Below are 18,045 nucleotides of genomic sequence, written 5' to 3'. Positions count from 1 at the left end.
CCAGGAATATCTCAGGAAGACAGGTCCAGGCTCTCAGTGGGTAGGGTAGTGGTGTCTTGGAGAAAAGTGCAGAGGTGGCAGAACAATAGACCTATAAAGGTCGGAAGACTCCACCCTAGGTGGTTTCATTCACAGTGGAAGGTCTGAGCCAGCCTGCTCAAGGCTGGGGGAGGTTACACCTTGTGATCAACAGCCTTCAAAAAATGCAATTTGTAGCGCTAACATTAATGCTGTATGATGCATACCGGGCAAGATATATCTTCTTCTGTTTTCTGTGGAGCCCCACCAAGACAGTATACCCCCAGTCATTCTTTTTACTTTCAAGCCACTTGTCAGGTGCCACCTGTAGCCACCAGCAGCCATGGGTTACTAGGTTCATGAAAGGAAAAATGGGGTTTGAATGGGAAAGGTGATAAGAGAAATAACAAGACCAGGACAAGTTTCTGATCAAGGCCCAATGTTTACTTAAGAGTCTGAGGTTATAGAGGAGGGGGAAGCATGCCCCCCCCCATGCCAGGATCCTGTTGCTTTGTCAGGAGCACATCAGGAAAACAAGTTGAGCCTCTCAGCCGGTAGTGTTGTCTTGGGGGAAACTGCAGATGTGGCAGGACAATAGCGTTTACCTAGGTTGGAAGACTCCATTCTTTGTGGGCTAGCAACTGTGGCAAACCAGGTCTGAGCCAGCCTGCTTAAGGCTGGTGGGAGGGCACAGCCTTCTATAACTTGGAAGCATTTCTGCTTCTCTAAGGATATGAAATATATGTGCACACACACTCAGAGGTGGATCCCAGCGGTGGGATGACAGCGCAGGATGCTGTGGACATTCAGCTGTCCCCCTGTAGGTCATTCAGGAACTTCCCCTCTCTCCCTCTCCCTCTCTGATGTATGTGAGTGCACTGCCGCTCTCTTCAGAGACACCAGAATAGGGCGTCAGATCCCATTACAGATGATTGTAAGTCATGTGGTGGTTGGGAACTGAATTCAGGACCTCTGGAAGAGCAGTCAGTGTTCTTAACCACTGAGCCATCTCTCCAGCCCCCCTCATCTTTCTTCAGTTGCTGCTTAGAAATAACTTGAAAGAGGATTCTACACACACAGTCAGGTCTCTAGAATACAAGTAATGTGATTTACTGCAAGGCCATATGAAGAATCAGTTTGCTGGAGATTTTCTTAGGGGCTGGTAGGAGTGAGGAAAGAGTCTCACACTTGGTAAAAACACCTTTAAAACATTATTACTCTACTTTCTCAGAATCCTTCCACACATTGTCCCACTTCTCTGGTCCCTATTTCTCATCCCCTTTCTTTCCTTCATTCCCATTAACTTCACACCTGGCACAGCTATCAGCCTCTTAGACAGACAGCTCTAGAACCTGCTTGCTTTCTGGTGCCCATCCCCCTTTAGGAAAGGCAGAATTGAGGGCTTGGGTGTGTGGGATGGTTTTCCTCATATGACCGTACATGTGCAGAAGTGTGATATATGTGTTATACAATTCTGTTTTCTGATTCCCCCTAGATTTCTGCCTCTGTCTCTGTTTCTTAAAACCACTACACTATAGGGCATTTAAAATCGTGTATATAGTCTGGGGACTATATACAAACACCTATCTCTTAATTAGCTCTGGGAAGGTGGCCCAACCAACTATTCCCTTGGTCAGATATTTGGAAGTCTCTTCCTAGAGTGTGCCTTCCTCTGGCGTGTGATGACCAAGGTTTCTTGTCTCATTCGTCTTTGAAAGATCTACGGAGCAGCAGCTGAGCACAGTCACACGGGAGTCTGTTTTTCCTGAAAGCCCCAAGTCTCCCGATTGGTTCTTTCCTCTGACCTAGCATCAGCTTCTTTTCTTTCTCTTGGCGTCCTTCCTCCATGTAGATCTCTCTCCAGCCTGATGTCATTCTGCTTGTCCTGCCTCCACCTCATTTCTGTCTTATTGCCCCATTTCCCCAACCTGACTAATGGGATTCCAAGCACCGGGCTTAGAGGGCTCAAAGAAGAAAGGAGGAGAAAATGAGACTATGTTTACGTGTGTCCCTGGGCTGTTGGACTTCACATGCAGATGCCCTGGCCTTTATACATCCCAGAACTCCTCGGCAGAGTTTATTTATTGTCAGAACTAGTGTGTGTGTGTGTGTGTGTGTGTGTGTGTGTGTGTTTGTGTGTGTGTGTGTGTGTGTGTGTGTGTGTGTGTAAGAGAGACAGACAGATAGACAGAGAGAGTAGGCAAGTGTGTGTGAGAGTAAGAGAAAGAGTATGTGTGTGCATGTGCACAAGTGTGAGTTTGTATGTGAGTGTGTTTATGAGAATGTGAGTGTGTGAACGTTGTGGATAGTTACACAAGTCATGATGCACTGGAGAAAGTCAGAGGACAACTTTGGAGTCAAGAATCTCCTTCCACCTTTATGTAGGATCCAGAAAGTGAACTCAGGTCATCTGAGTCACTCTTATGTTCAGGGCAATATAGGTAAGAACTTAAATTGTAAGAAAAATATTTATATGAATTTGACTAGTCTGTGAAAATTCTTTGTGTGTGTTTTGAATCTGTCTGTGTAGCTAAGGGTGACCTTGAACATACAATTCCTTTGCCTTAGCCTCTAGAGTTTTGGGGTTGCATTTGAGTTAGCTAGACTTGCCTCTGTAAGAACTTTTAAATTCTATTTTTTCATTTATTTTCATTTTACCTGTTTGAGTGTTCACTTGCATGTATGTATGTAAGTGTGACAAGAAGACAGTATCAGAGCCCCTGGATCACTAGATATAGGTAATTAGTAGCCACCATGTGGATGCTGGAAACTAAACCTAGGTCTTCTGCAGATCTCTTTCTTTCTTTCTTTCTTTCTTTCTTTCTTTCTTTCTTTCTTTCTTTCTTCCTTCCTTCCTTCCTTCCTTTCTTTCTTCCTTCCTTTCTTTCTTTCTTTCTTTCTTTCTTTCTTTCTTTCTTTCTTTCTTTCTTTCTTTCTTTCTTTCTTTCTTTCTTTCTTTCTTTCTTTCTTTCTCTCTTTCTATTTTATGTATATAAGTATACTGCCCCTGTCTTCAGACACACCAGAAGAGGGCGTGAGATCCCATTACAGATGATTTCGAGCCGCCATGTGGTTGCTGGGACTTGAACTCAGGACCTCTGGAAGAGCAGCAGTCAGTGCTCTTAACCTCTGAGCTATCTCGCTGGCCGTTATTTATTTTGTTTGTTAGCTTTCCAAGGCAGGGTTTCTCTGTGTAGCCCTGGCTGTCCTGAAACTCGCTTTGTAGAGAAGGCTGGCCCTTGGCTTTAACTATATATATGTCTGCAGGTGTGTGTAGGTGCTTATGTAGGACAGGAGTGTGGAGTCCCCTGGAGCTGGAGTTACCATAGACAGTAGGCTCCCTAACATGAACTGAGCCATCGTCCAGCTCCTGTAAGAATTCCTGATGTCAGGCTAGAGACCTGAGGGAGGGAGAGGAAGATAAAATAAAAAAGAAACAACTCAGAAAACGTTTGAAGCCAATTTAAGTGATTTAACTCCACACTGAAAACTGTTGTGGGCGTGGTGCTGCAGTTGGTTGTAGGTGTTAATCTTTATCTCCCCCTGGTGGTCAGTCTATGTAAGTGCTAGCAGATGCTCATCCCTGATTCTCTGACTGTATGCAAAAAGTGTGTGTGTGTATTTATGTATGCATGTGTGAACTCTCTGAGGACTGACACAGGCTCCAGGACAAAGCTTTCTTTCCTTAACTTGCTTTTCCTTTTATTGCTGCTGACTTTTCCCTTTGGAAGGGGTCAGTAGAAGGAAAGGAAAGCAGACAGAGAGAGTCTGCATGGGACTCGCTGGTCCTGGCAAGAATGGGAACTCTGGTGTCTGGAAGCCAGGGGTCCAAGGAGGTTCTGAAATGCAGGAGACAGAGCAGAGTGTGCTGCGAGGTTGCTGGGCAGCTGAGGGCAGCGACTACTCACTCAGACACATTCCCAGACTCTCTTGAGCAAGAGAAGAAAAAGAGGTTGGAGGGAGAGGCTAGGGCAAGAGGAAGCTGCTTTGTAGCTCACATTGGAGCCTCAGGTTCCCAGCTTGCTTCTGCACCTCTCCTCTCCTTCCCTCTTCCTTTTCTCTCCTCTCCCCGTGTCTCTCCCCTCCTCTCCTCACCTCCTCTCTCCCCTAATATATAGTGCTGGCTGACCTTAAACTCCTGACTCCCCTGCCTCAGCTTCTTGGGTGCTGGGATTATAGTACCCCACCATACCTGTTTGCTGTTTTCCCTCTTTTCTTTCCTCTCCCTTATTCTCTCCCCTTCCCCACCCTTCCCCATCTGACATGCGGATAGAAACACAGAGAAAACTGTTAGCATCAGTACCAACTCCTAGAAGCCTCTTCTGTCAGCTGGCCCCAGGACCTTCTTGAGTACCTGAGCATGGAGGTGACAGGTGTCAGAGCTCCTTGTCCACCATGTGGCTGGTGTTAGAGGCACAACCTCCTCAGCTGGGATGTCTAGACCTGCCTGTTAGGACATAGCTTCCAGATCCTTGCTGAAGAGACTGGGTCCCAGGTAAGGAAAGCTTGGAACCCAAACTCCCCCAGGCCTAGCACCATGCTGCACTTTCCCTAACCACAGTTACAACAAGAAAAAATATCTGGAGAGTGGCTATGGTTGGCCCGTGCACAGAACATGGGGAAATTCTATGGACCACAGAGCTATGACAAGGCTCTTGGCTTTGGGTATAGAGAAGCTTGTCTGGTGTGCGTGTTTGTGTTGTTTGGGTTTGTTTGGTTGGTTCTTTTAACTGTTTTTACACAGGGTCTCATGTAGCTTAGTCTGGCCTCTAACTGTCCATGTAGCTGAGGCTAGCCTTGAACTACTGATCCTCCTTCCTCAGCCTCATGAGTTCTGGGATCACAGGGATCTGCCTTCACAACTAGCCGTTCGCATACATGTAAAGGCCAAGAAAAAATCCCGTCAGGGCTTAGTTACCAACTCCTCATCCAGAGGTCCATGAGCATGCAGAATGCAGATGGATGGTCCTTGATACTACTTGGAAGAAATTTTGGCCTAGCATGGCCTCCATCTGCACAGGAGAGAAAGCAAACTAATATAAAGATAACATCTCTTTGTACTAACGCTTTGCACTTAGAGAGTCATCGATTTCAGAGGTGACCGGTAGCAAAAATCTTAAAGTTCAGCTCCACCCTCATCCTTGATGCCCCTCTCCAGGCTGTGAGCGCTGCGAGTGAGCAGAACTGGGCAAGGATTAGATCCCAAAGCCCTAAGTTCAGTACGGAAGCCTGTTAGGAGCCTGCGGGGTGGCCCTGAAGTCCCCATGCTTTGTGTGTGCTGGAGGACTCATCTGAGACAGCTAGATGACCTCAAGCTCAATTTGTCCTCGTGTAATCTCAGGCTTACTCTGCAACACCAGGGCCCACACTGGTCTGTCAGGTCTCTCACTCCAGGGGTGTGGCCAACAGCTGCTCCTCCTCTCAGTCCTACAGAGGTGAGATGAGAGGAGGGTGTGCTCTTCCTTCAGGAAGTGGGGCTCCTCAGATAGAGTTGGAGGTGCTAAAGAGCTCTGTGTGTGTGTGTGTGTTGTAACCATGTGCATGGATGTTCATGTGTGTTCGTTTGCATGCACTTGTGGAGACTTGAGGTTAATTTTGGCAGTCTTTGTTGATTGGTCTCTGTCTTATTCATCAAGTCATCAAGGTCTTCTTCTTCTTCCTCTTCCTCTTCCTCTTCCTCTTCTTCTTCTTCCTCTTCTTCTTCCTCCTCCTCCTCCTCCTCCTCCTCCTCCTCCTCCTCCTCCTCCTCCTCCTCCTCCTCCTCCTCCTCCTCCTCCTCTTCTTCTTCTTCTTCTTCTTCTTCTTCTTCTTCTTCTTCTTCTTCTTCTTCTTCTTCTTCTTCTTCTTCTTCTTTTAAAGAGTTATTTATTATATGTAAGTACACTGTAGCTGTCTTCAGACACTCCAGAAGAGGGCATCGGATCTCATTTCAGATGGTTGTGATCCACCATGTGGTTGGTGGGATTTTAACTCAGGACCTCTGGAAGAGCAGTCAGTGCTCTTAACTGCTGAGCCATCTCTCCAGGCCCCAAACTCAGAGCTCTTCAATACCAGTCTAGCTAGTCAGCTTGCTCCATGGAGACCCTTCTAATGCTGTGTGGTTACAGGTAAATCACTATGCCACCCAACATTTACAGAGTTTTAGGGGACCTGGGCTTTAGGGCCAGTGCCTTCTGCTTGCAGAATAAAATAATGCTTTAACTCCAGAGCCGTCTTCCTAACCTCTGCCTTTAACGGTTGTTTTGATTTTATGTGTATGGGTGTTTTGCCTTACTGTATGCATAGCACCATGTAGGTGTCTGGTACCCTCAGAGACCAGAAGGGGGCATCTAGTCTCCTGAAACTGGAACTACATACAGTTGTAAGCAGTCATGTGGGTATTGGGAATCAAACCCACATCCTCTGCAAGAGCAGAAAGTACTTTTTAGCCCCTGAGCCATCTCTCTAGACCCTTACCATGAGATTTTATTTGTTGTGCTTTTGATAATAGAATATCTTTCCTTTATTGTATGACAACTTATCACTTGTTAACAATGTATTTTGGTCATACACACCTTCAACTCTCCCCCATGCATCCCCAAACATGTCCCTTTCCACACTTCATGTCCTTTGTCTCTGTCTGTCTCTGTCTCTCTTTCTCTTCCTCCCCCCTTCCTTCCTGACACTCCCTGACTGTACTTAGTGCTGGCTGCTGGGATGCTGTCTGATCCTGTTGCTGTAAGGTTGTGTAGGTCCTATCTAGGTGCAAGGGCAGTGTCCTGTCCAGAAGACATTCCATAGCACTCTTCCACATCCTTTGGCTCTTCCATTCTTTCTGCTTCTTCCATGATGTTCCTTGGATCCTTGGGGTGGGGGGGTGATATCCCATTTAGGACTGAGCACTTAAGAGTCCCAATCTTAGCATGTTTACCAACTATATGCCTCTGCATTGAATTTCTCTGGTCTTTCTGCTTTGGTTTCCCAAGTTCTAGAATTGCAGGTTGACCGACAAGACCAGTTTAACTCTCTTAAAAATGTTTGTTTGTTTTGTGTGACAGAGTATTGTTATATAACCTAGACTGGCTTCAAATTCTTGGCAGTTTTCACTTCAGATTTCCCCAAGTACTAGGATTATAGGTGTACGCCACCATACCCAGGTTTTGTTGTTTTACTTATTTTGGTTTTTCAAGGCAGGGTTTCTCTGTAGCCTTGGGTGTCCTGGAACTCACTCTGTAGATCAGATTGGCCTCAAACTCAGAGACTCACCTGCCTCTGTCTCCCCTCCCAAGTGCTGGGATTAAAGTCCTGCATCGCTGCCGCCACCACCACCTGGCCATTTTGATTTTATTTCATTTATTTTTATTTTGTGTATGAACGTGCACCACATGCATGCAGTGCTCATGGAGGCCAGAAGAAGGCATCCGATCTCCTGGGACTGGAGTTACAGACAGTTTTGAGCCACTACAAGGGTTCTAGGAATTAAAGCCTGGGTCCTTGGCTGAGCCATCTCTCTAGCCTAATTATTTTTATTTTTGAACAAGTAACTCTGCACTTTTTTTTTTTTTTTTTTTTGCACTAAGACCTACAAATTTCTGTTTGGTGCTACTGTGCCTATCCTGGCCGACCCAAAACCATGAAGAGCCTAGCAGGTGGAGGATGTTCCTAGACAGCTTGGAGTAGAGTTTGCTAGAAGTCTCCAGCAGCTGTTTAAGGACCATCTCCACGCCTCCCTTCCAAGACCAGCTGGCTCTTTAAAATCCCGGGTTATCCCTAGGCAGATATATGTGTGTGTGTGTGTGTGTGTGTGTGTGTGTGTGTGTGTGTGTGTGTGTATCCCCTCAGGAAGCTTCCTGAGGGAGGCGAGTGAGCCTCCCTTCAAGCACGCAAGCAAGTCTCTCCTTGAGGTTAAAGATAATCTCCTAGCTAAGACCTCATTTTAAGACCTTCTCCCTCTCCAGTAGCCCATAATCCAGTCCTCAGATGACCAGCCCCGCCCCCAGTCCTTTTAAGTCCCTTTCTTTGCTTCTCCGCAGCCCGGGAGTCATTGTCCATCCAGCTCCGCCTCGAGATAGCGTCACCACAAAGGTGGTGGTCCCCAAAGCTGTTTTGCCTCGGTCCTGGGCTGCTACAACGGAGCCCCGGGGCTATCCAGCTGGCTTCAGGACCACTTCCCACACTCCTTCTGTCCCACCCCGGGCCACACCTCATCCCTCGGCCCCGCCCCTCCAGGTCAACACGGGTCCCTCCTAAGCCCCTCCCCCTACCAACTTCTCCGCCCCGTACAGCTCAAGCCCCGCCCACTCACTGCCTGCAGCCTCTTTCCTGCCTTTCAGCACCTGCAGCCCCTCCCTGGAACCTGATTAGAACTTTTTTTTCCCGTTGCAAGAAGTTGGCCAGCGGGATCAAGCTCTCCAGCATCACCGCTCATCCTCCACCTTAACTTCTAGCTACCGAAACCCCATTTGTTCAGGCCCAGATTAAGCTCTGAATTCCTGACAGTAGCAACTGGCTTCTATAGGACTTCATCTGTAGGGTCATCTTCTCCTAAGGCACAGAAGCCTGAAGCTTTCTGGGGGCTTGTTGTCTTGCTTCCTTTCTCAGACACCCCTGATCAGGGAACCACAGGCAGGGCAGAATCTGGAGTGGAGTGTCCCCATTGCTTTGCCCCTTCTTCCAGAAGGTTGTCCAGCATCTCCACACCTTTGGCCACTCCATACTGTTCTGGCTTTTTTTTTTTTTTTTTGCTTCCTGTGATTGGTAGGGGTGAAGCCTGGGGCCTCTTTTCCTCTTAGCTGCAACCCTGGTCCGAGCCTCCTCTGTCCCACTAGAGCAGGAGACTTGTTCTTCTCACTTCCTGTGGCTCTCGCTTCAGGCCTCAGCTTCAGCATTCTGGGCTTGCTCTCTCTCTCTCCCAACCCCCTCTTGTAGATAAGGAGGCTTTGGATAACCATTTCCAGTGTGGAGAATGGCTTAGCTTGATCAGGCTCAGAACTCCCCTGAGTTTCTTACTTTGGTCTGAGTTTCCCAGGGCTCTCTAAGGAGTCCGCAGAGCGAAGAAGCTGATGGTAGAAGGCTTCTTCTCCCTTTCTCCTCCTTCCCACTGACAGCCAGCTCCAGGAAGTTACCCGCCAGGTATGTGGAACCTTGCCTGAGAGTGAAGCTGGATAGCGGAACTCTGGAACGTCCAGGTAGAGGTGGTTAGTTTTGACATACTGTGCCCCTTGGAAAAGCTTACCTTTCTCTTCTCTGCCAGGCCATAAGTGTGCAACACCATCGAGGCCCGTTAGCATCGTAGAACCCACTCCATCCTTCCTGAATCCGGGCAGGGCTGAAGACAGCAGACGCCAGGCCACCTTCTCTCTAGCCTTCCTCACACTTTTGATTCCATTCGCATTATGTCATAGACTCTGTCTCCTACTGCTGGACTCTAATGTCGGGGACCAAAGCAGGAAGAGAGAGGGGTGGGCAGGGCTCCACATTCTTCCTGCTGCTTACTGCCCACCACATATGCTCAGTAAAACAAACAAAGAGAAACAGACCACGCAAGCTCACAAAAGGGTTTTTACTGAGTTGTTCAATGATGCTCTGGGGTCTCTGCTCAGCCCCCGAATTGTTACCCATCCTTAGTTCAGTCTCTAAACGGGGCCATCTTTCCTCCAAGGGAAGCTATCAGTGTATGAAGGAGAGGGCAGAATGACAGGGAAATATTGGGAAAGGAAGTAGGGGACCTTGATGGAGGTCCTTGATAGGTGACCCAGGGAGATGAGCTTGGGAACAAGAGAGGTGGAAGCAAGGTAGAGGGAGCAGAGGAAGAGCCCAGAGGCCCTTCTCAATATGGCCGCAGCCTTGCTTTCTATTCTCTCCTCATATTTGCTTCCACCATCGCTTGACTTTCTCCAAACCCTCCCTCCCTCCCACTCACAAGGCTGGTCCCTCGGTGGCCACCTATGTGGACCACATCTTCTCATCTCATAGCATCCTTTCTTTTGTACACTCTGCCTCTTCTTCCCAAAGCCCTCATTCTGGGGGGGGGGGGAATTCTCTCTCTCTCCCTCTCTCCCTCTCTCTCTCTCTCTCTCTCTCTCTCGTGTGTTATGTGTGTTCATGTGGGTGTGTTCATTTGGCTGCAACGGAAGGCTAGAGGGTGATGTCATTGAATCCCTCCATCAGTTGTTCTCCCTATTATTTCGGCCAGCATCCAGTGACCCACCGAACCTGGAGCTTATTGATTTGGTCAGTCTGGCTGGCTGGTGAGCTCCAGGATCTGTTCGCCTCTCTCCCAACCCCCAACACTGGAATTCCAGACACCCACCCTATGCCCAGACTTTAAGTGTGCACTAGAAATCTGAGCTCAGGTCCTCATGCCTGTAGGACAGGCACTTTACTGTGAACCATCCTCCTTACCTCCCTCAAAGCCATCCATCCTTTGGTCATTACCCACATCTGTATGGTGTGGCTTCTGTGGTCCCCTGTAGCCAGGCACAGGCTCCTATAGCTTCTCCCTCTGAGTTGCTGCACACCCAAATGGCTGTTCATTCTGCCACCCCCACCTCCATCCCATGGATTCAGGAACTCTGGAATTTTTTGAGTCTAGAATAATCCCAAGAAATCCAGGCCCCCAAATCCAGGCACCAAAGTGCTCCAAAGAACAACCAAGAGAGAGAGAGAGAGAGAGAGAGAGAGAGAGAGAGAGAGAGCAAGCTGCTTCTTCATAACTGTACTTTTGATACTGTTATGAATCGTAATGTAAGTCTCTGATAGGCAGGAGATCTGATATGTGACCCCTGTGAAAGGGTCATTCCACGCCCCTACCCCATCCCCGGCTTGAGAACAGCTGGGATAGAGGGCAGATGGGGCAGAGGAGGTGGTAGAGCAGTAGGTGAAAGGCTGGGGCATAGGGCCAAGAGCTCAGAGCACTGTGCTGAGTGTAGAGGAGTCCTCTGAGCGCACAGGCTGCGCGGGAGGAGCCCGCTTGACCGGGCGCCGCGTCTCATCTCGGTTCTGCCACACATAGCGGATCAGATAAGCCACTACCAGTGTCAGCCAGCCCCCCATGGTGACTAACAGGGCCACATCCGTGCTCCTTCGGGTCCCACCTCGTCCTGTCCCACACAGCTCTTCCTCCCTGGTGAGCAGAAGGAACTCGTGTCCCACGAGATCTGGTCGGGCTTCTGGACCACACACAATGCCTGTCCCGGAGCCTGGAGCCAACCTGACGTGCCTGAGCACTTCCTGTAGGGCACAGTCGCAGCGCCATGGGTTGGCAGACAGGTTCACTTGGATCTGCAGCCCCACGAAGGCTGCCACAGGCACAGATGCTAGCTGGTTGGCAGAGAGGTCGAGGTGGCGCAGAGTGCCCTCCAGGCCCTGGAAAGCAGCCCCTGAGAGATGAACAAGAGCGTTATGAGACAGGTCTAGTTCTTCCAGGGCAGGCAGGTGCTGGAAGGCACCAGCTGGCACTGATGCCAACTGGTTGGCGTCCAGGTAAAGCTTTCGGGTGTCGTTGGGGATACCGTTGGGCACGGCACTCAGACCAGCCCGGCTGCAGCGGAATGTCTGTTCCCCGGCTTCTTCTGCTACGTAGCAGCCCTGGGGCAGTGCCAGGGGGCGGGGCACAGAGCCCCCGGTGCCAATCACCAGCAGGAGGGGCAGGAGGCGAGGAGCTAGTAGGGGCATGGTCGCAGATAAACATAATCCTGGAGTGGAGGAGAAGCTGGGGAATAGACGAACCTACGACAGAAGAGCAAAGTTAGAATTCTACGTCCCACTGAAACTCGCTCCTGCTAGAGTCCCTCAGTGGACCCTCTCTGGACCCAAGCCTGTCCTTTCAGGGCTCTCTTAGCCCAAGGTCCATTGGTCTGTCCGACCGTCCCTCTGTCTGTCTCTGTCTCTGTCTCTGTCTCTGTCTCTGTCTCTGTCTCTGTCTCTCTCTCTTCAACAGGACCCCGGGGGAAGGAATCCCTTAGACTTGGAACGTTTGGGTTCTATTGATTCTAGATTAATCTGTGAGGTCCTTCTGTCCCTTTGCCCTGCTGAAATGGGCCCAAGGGGCCTGTCCAAGCTATTTCTTCTGCTTGAATCTTCATTTCCTTCGTTGAAATAAACATTTTTGTCCTCTAAGTACCTGTATGACTGCCAAGGGAGGCCAGGTAAACACCAGGGAGGCGGCCTGGCTGGCACTCGTGTCACAAGAGTGACATATTAGCGATAGATCCCAGGTTGTTCAGAATATACAAGTAGGTAGCGGGTGCCTCTGGCGCCGCCTTCTGTGCACATCAACTCCCCCTTTTCTGAAAGCATCTACCCCATCCTGCTTCAGCTCCTGGATTAGCTCACCTTCCCACCTCTCTCCCTTCTCCTTCCTGCCTCTCACCCTGGTTGGTGGCAGAGTCCTCTCCTGTGCTCCTGCCTTTTTTCCGGAAGTAGTCCCCCTGCCAGTGGGCTCTGGAGACCCGTTTCTTCCTTCAGAAGTCCTGTTTGCTTCAGCAGCTGAAAGCTGTGACCTGGGGCCCAAGAGTGTAGAGTTTCCTGGCATATGACTCTAGGCCCCAGGTGTCAGATACCTGAGCCATGGCCTGGCCAGGCAATGCCAAGAGAGAGCAGATCCCAGACCCTGATGTTCGGGAGACAGGTCTGGATTCCATTTCCTGCCCCAGGCTTTCCTCTCATAACTTAGCAGTTGCTATCTCCTATCAGCTGCGAGAATGGCCTCCCAGAACCTCCTTTTCTTGCCCAGAGCCTGGCTGGCCAAAAGGATGGTGGTTTGGTTGCCCTGGGTGCAGAATCCTACGATTCCCTCTCAGCAACTTGCAGCACAAGCCCCCTCCCGCTATTTTTTTTTTTTTTTTTTTTTTTTTTTTTTTTTTTTTTGTTCTCTGTAGGTCCCTGGTACCGACCCGGTCTTTTCCTCATCTTCAGAGGATGCCCCTGAATCTTCACAGGGCCAACCCTTCTGACCACCAGGAGGCGCTGTGGTTTAGTCTCAGTTTGCTGTTGTAGATGGTCGCTCTAGGAGTTGAAAGCTCTTTAAGTCTGATGTGGTGAATTGTTTTCCTGCCAACTTTTCAGTACTGAACTAGAGGCCAACCCAGATGTTCTTGGGCTCCCAGGATGGCAATTTGAATCCTTCTTCAAGCCTGAGACTGCGATGACTTATTCAAGGACCCTTCATCCTAACGATTGTTTGCAGGGGTCCCACCATTCTTCTACATCCCTTCTCCTGATGTCCTGGGGGTGGCCGGAAGGAAGGATTTGAACTCCGGAGAGTGTTTTGTGTCTATGTCTGAGCCCTTGTGAGTGAACAGTGGCAGAATGGAGGGGCTCCGTGCAGAATGGACGTGAGCGAGCTTGTGGCAGTGAAGTCCAAAAGCTATTGTTTTCATTACATTTTCCAGAACTGTCTGACTTGACTTTATGGTTGCAACACCAACACAGGTTTTCCTGCTCCACTCACCTGCTGTGTTTTGCAGCGACAGGGGTGACCCGAAGTCATGGGTATGGATGTAGATCAGTTGTTCTCAGCCTATGGGGTCACACCAGCCTGGGGTGGGGGCGGGTCAATCGACCCTTTCACACGGGTCACCTAAGACCACTGGAGAACAGATATTTACATTGCTATTTATAACGTAACAGTAGCAAAATTACAGCCATGAAGTAGCAATGAAATTAATTTTATGGTTGGGGAGGTCATCACAACATGAGGAACTATATTAAACAGTCGTAACATTAGGAAGGTTAAGAGCCTTGTTGGGTTGTTATAATAATTTAATTAATTAGTTAATTAATGTATATGTTGATGTAGTGCCTCACTATGTAGCCCAGGCTGACCACATACTGTGTAGTCCAGGCTGGCCTTGAACTCACACTTTTGCTTTCTTAGCTTCCCAATCTTTGCTGGTTTTTTTTTTTGTTTTGTTTTGTTTTTTTTTTGTTTTTTTTTTTTTTGGTAAGAGTTTGTGTTTGACCAGACACATAACTGTAGAGTCTGGTGCAAAATAAGATGTGAGTGAGATAGCCAGGCATGGTGGTGCACGCCTTTAATCCCAGCACTCGGGAGGCAGAGGCAGGCGGATTTCTGAGTTCGAAGCCAGCCTGGTCTACAAAGTGAGTTCCAGGACAGCCAGGGCTACACAGAGAAACCCTGTCTCGGAAAAAAAAAAAAAAAAAAGATGTGAGTGAGGCCTTTTGTTTATAAACTTAAGAATTTCAAGATTGTAATAGCAAAGTGGCAAACCCAGCCCCAGGTTTCTCCGAGCAATGATGTGGCCTTCCTGGAACTATGGACTCTATGTGTCATGAGACTGCCCCGTGACTTACTTTTGAAAATGCAGTTTTAGAAGTGTGATGGGGTTGGGACCAGAGAGTAGGGTACCAGATATTATCACCTCTGAGGATGTACTCACCTCTGACTCATCCCTGTGATGTTGGTAGGGCATTTCTCAGGTTCACATCTGTCTGAAGATGAGGTGAGATCTCTCTCTCTCTCTCTCTCTCTCTGTCTCTTTCTCTCTTTCTTTCTTTCTTTTTTCTTTCTTCCTTTCTCTCTTTCTTTCTTTCTTTCTTTCTCTTCCTTTCACATTTGTTCTGTGTGAGTTGCTTTTGAGTTGAGGGTAGACACTCTGCCACTGAATGCTTGGACATACATTTCCGAGCCTTCCCATCCTGCCGTTCTCTCACCCTGTCAGGGAGATTAGTCAAGGTTCGGGGGGGGGGGGGGCTGAGCCTGTCTGCTGCTGGAGAGTTATCTTCATGGACGAGGTCATCTGCCAAGGCAGAGTGGGACTGGCATGTGCCACAGGGCAGCTAGAAGAGCAGCTGTCGATCCACCCACGGGAGAGGCCACCTGGAGCTGTGGTTGTGGTTAATAAAGAGAGGCCAAGTACAGGGCTCAAGAAATGGGAGATCCAAGGGGATGGGAAACTGTGCTTAGGGCGATGCACACTGACTGCATCGTGGAGACTGATAGAAGTCAGAGGCGAAGATGTGCTCGGCCATTTTAGACAAAGATGTATTGGTATTATTTTTTTTAAAGTGTGTGCATGTGTGTGTGTGTGTGTGCACATGCGCACTTGCACACCTGTGTATGTGTGTGTGCTGGGGAGTGTGTCCACTTGAGGATGGATGCCTGAAGAGAATATCAGATCTCCTGGAGCTGGAATTACAAGTGGTTGTGAAATTCTGGACAGGAGTGCTGGGAACCAAGTTCTGGTCCTACGCAAGAGCAACAGGTGTTCTAAGCACGGAGCCATCTCTGTACCCTCCCCCACGTGGTTTCCTTGTGCAGTGAGGGCTTCCTGTCAGCCTGACGCTCAAGTATGTGAGGTGAGGAGTGAGCTGAACAGACCTGGTTCTAAGGTGCTGAGTCTGTAGTCGATGGTTCAAAAACAGTCTCCATGTTGGACTCTCTAAGACTGCTTTAAAAATCATTTGTGTGTGTGTTCATCTGGAATAATTATGTCATATTTTTCATGCGTTGACTCTAGACACTAGTATGTTTCCAACGTTCCCCAGGAATTTCTTCTTCTTCTTCTTCTTCTTTTTGGGGGGAGTGGGGTGGGGTTTGAGACAAGGTTTCTCTGTGTAGCCCTGGCTAGCTGAAACTCAGTTCGTAGACCAGGCTGGACTCGAACCTACAGAGATCCTGCCTGCCTCTAACTTCTAGGTGCTGAGATTCATGACGACCCCTCAGCATCCCTGGGAATTTCTCGTGTGAGCCTGTGTTATGACTTACAGTCAGTTTAGGGACTACAGACATGTTGATACATTTCTTCTCCATACATTAATGTGATGTTTGCCTTGATTACATGTGTGTAAGGAGCTCGAGGCACAGATAGACACTGTGGCAGTACCTGCCCACTTCCAGCTTGGTATCCAGCCCTCACCTCCCTCTGTGATAGCCATATGAATGTGGGAGAGCCTCTGGATTCTCAGTCTCTGATGATGGAGCCTGATGGGCCCTTCAGATACCCTGGATCTGTGGCTCTCTTTTCCCTCCTCCTTGGCAGCTTGGAAATGATACAGATTCCAGCCAATGATTTCTCAGCGGTTGATTAATGTGTTTTCTGGGACAGTTTTTGATTTGTTCATAAGAGAGGATGGGGCCAGGCCCTTCATGTTCTGTGCTTTGAACAGGGAGGGGCACTCTAGCCATGCTGTCACCATGGGGGCAATCCAGGAGAAAGGGACAACCTTAGTGAGGTGTTGGCCTGGCATCACTGGGTTGCTCGGTCACACCAGCCTTCCTTCGTTTAGGGCACAGAGGTCTTTGTGCTCACAGACTAGCACTGGGGGGCCGGAAGTTAAGCACACTGGGTTGTTCCTTCAAGGGAAGGAATGCAAAGCCTTTTAAGTATCCAGAAGGCAGGAGGGGACATGCTTTCAAGCCTGTGACCTGGTGGTTCTGTACGGCTACACACTTTTTTTATAAGATAGATTTAATTACTTATCTATTTATTTAATGTATATGAGTACGTTGTTGCTGACACCCAGAAGAGGGCCTCAGATTCCAATTTAGAGGGTAGTGAGCCACCATGTGACTGCTGGGAACTGGATTCAGGGTCTCTAGGAAAAGCAGCCAGTGTTCTTAAACACTGAGCCATCTCTCCAGCCCTGGCTATACGCTTTTTCAGCACTGGGTCTTCCACAAGACTCTTATCATAAATTTTTTCTCAACCAATCTATAGAACCTATCTTTATGGATTTTACAAAAACAAACAAACAAACAAACCCCAAACCTTTCAATGTAGATCCATCTGCTCTGCATTTAGCTTGCTTTGTCCTGAGATCATTTATGTAAGCTTTGTTGTACGCATGGGATTGAGTTAATTATCACAAGAATCGTTTTCACCAAATTGTGCTGTGTTTAAAGATCCCTGAAATAAACCATTTGGAGTCAGACTCCTGAAGTTTGAAACAGTACTGGCTACTTGGTAGCTGCCATTGTGCTGAACTACCTCCTTGTGTCCTGTTCTGTCTCTCTCTGCTGCCTGTGAAGGTCTCAGAGATCCCCCTACCCTGAACCTCCTTGATCCACATTCGGGAAGATAAGCCCTCCTTTAACTTAGCTACACAATAGGATAGTAGCAGCTTTGAAACCAACTGGTGTGGATAAAGAAAACATGATAAGGGATACGCAACGGAGGGGTTTGTTTGTTTGTTTTTGCCATAAAGAAGAGTGAATTGGTGCCATTTCGGGAAAATGGATGTAATGGGTGATCATCATGTTGAGCATAAAAGGAAGATTCAGAAAAGCAAATATCAAATGTTTCTCTCATATGCAAATCTGTACACACACACACACACACACACACACACACACACACACACACACACACACACAAGCCCTTTGGTGGGTCTCAAGTTACATTTCAAAAAGATTGCTATAAAACAATCTCTCTCTCTCTCTCTCTCTCTCTCTCTCTCTCTCTCTCTCTCTCTCTCTCTCTCTCTCTCAGAATGAGACAAATGTGGTTACTCCAGACAGCATTAGCTGAAATTATAATCTGATAAGGTTTGGAAGCAGAAGGCACTAGGGCCGCCCAAGGATCTAGCACGTCCTTCCCTGTAAGTGGGGATTCAGGTGAGATGCACAGAAGATTGCAGGGCTGCATCTGGGAAGGGAGCGTGGTCCTGGGGCTTGTTAACCATGCTGGGATTCCTGCTCTGCTATTGTGAGAAGTGCGAACTTCTGCGTTGAGGGGACCCTTTTCTTCCTGTGTCCTTAAGGTTTTCCTCATCTTTCCATCCCATCCCACCTTAGCGCGCATCTCCTGGGGGAGTGGGAATGCTTCACTCACTTGTGTCTGAAGGTGTCTGAGGAACCCAGAGAATGAAGTAGTGGGTGTTGCCTTGGGACAGATCTCACAGGGAGGAAGGATAACTGCCGAGTGGGGCTTTGGGGATGACTGGGAGTCTGTTAGATGTAAGAGAGGGAGGAGAGGGATTGGAGGCAGACAGAATCAAGAGAGTGCTGGTGCATTCTGGGAAAGAAAGCCCTGAGGTGCACCTGGTATGTGTGCAGAGCATACTTCAGTTATCAGCTCTTCTCCC

At 48.5% G+C, this 18,045-nt stretch overlaps 1 protein-coding gene across 1 annotated transcript; it reads right to left on the bottom strand.

Moving 5' to 3' along the window:
• Window positions 1-10,905: 10,905 nt before the first annotated feature.
• Window positions 10,906-12,201, bottom strand: Lrrc3c (leucine rich repeat containing 3C). The gene is made up of 2 exons (NM_001195544.1): window positions 12,122-12,201; window positions 10,906-11,727 (listed from the first exon to the last, which is right to left on the bottom strand). The coding sequence occupies exon 2, from the start codon at window positions 11,671-11,673 to the stop codon at window positions 10,906-10,908; it is 768 nt and encodes a 255-aa protein (NP_001182473.1). The 5' UTR covers window positions 11,674-11,727; window positions 12,122-12,201.
• Window positions 12,202-18,045: the final 5,844 nt, after the last annotated feature.

Source organism: Mus musculus, chromosome 11 (assembly GCF_000001635.26).
Source record: "Mus musculus strain C57BL/6J chromosome 11, GRCm38.p6 C57BL/6J".
NCBI lineage: Eukaryota > Metazoa > Chordata > Mammalia > Rodentia > Muridae > Mus > Mus musculus.
This window is presented reverse-complemented; position numbering and strand designations above follow the sequence as displayed.

What these genes read in the sequence shown, in the direction of transcription:
- Lrrc3c (NM_001195544.1), bottom strand. Translation starts at nt 11,673, where the DNA reads ATGCCCCTACTAGCTCCTCGCCTCCTGCCCCTCCTGCTGGTGATTGGC.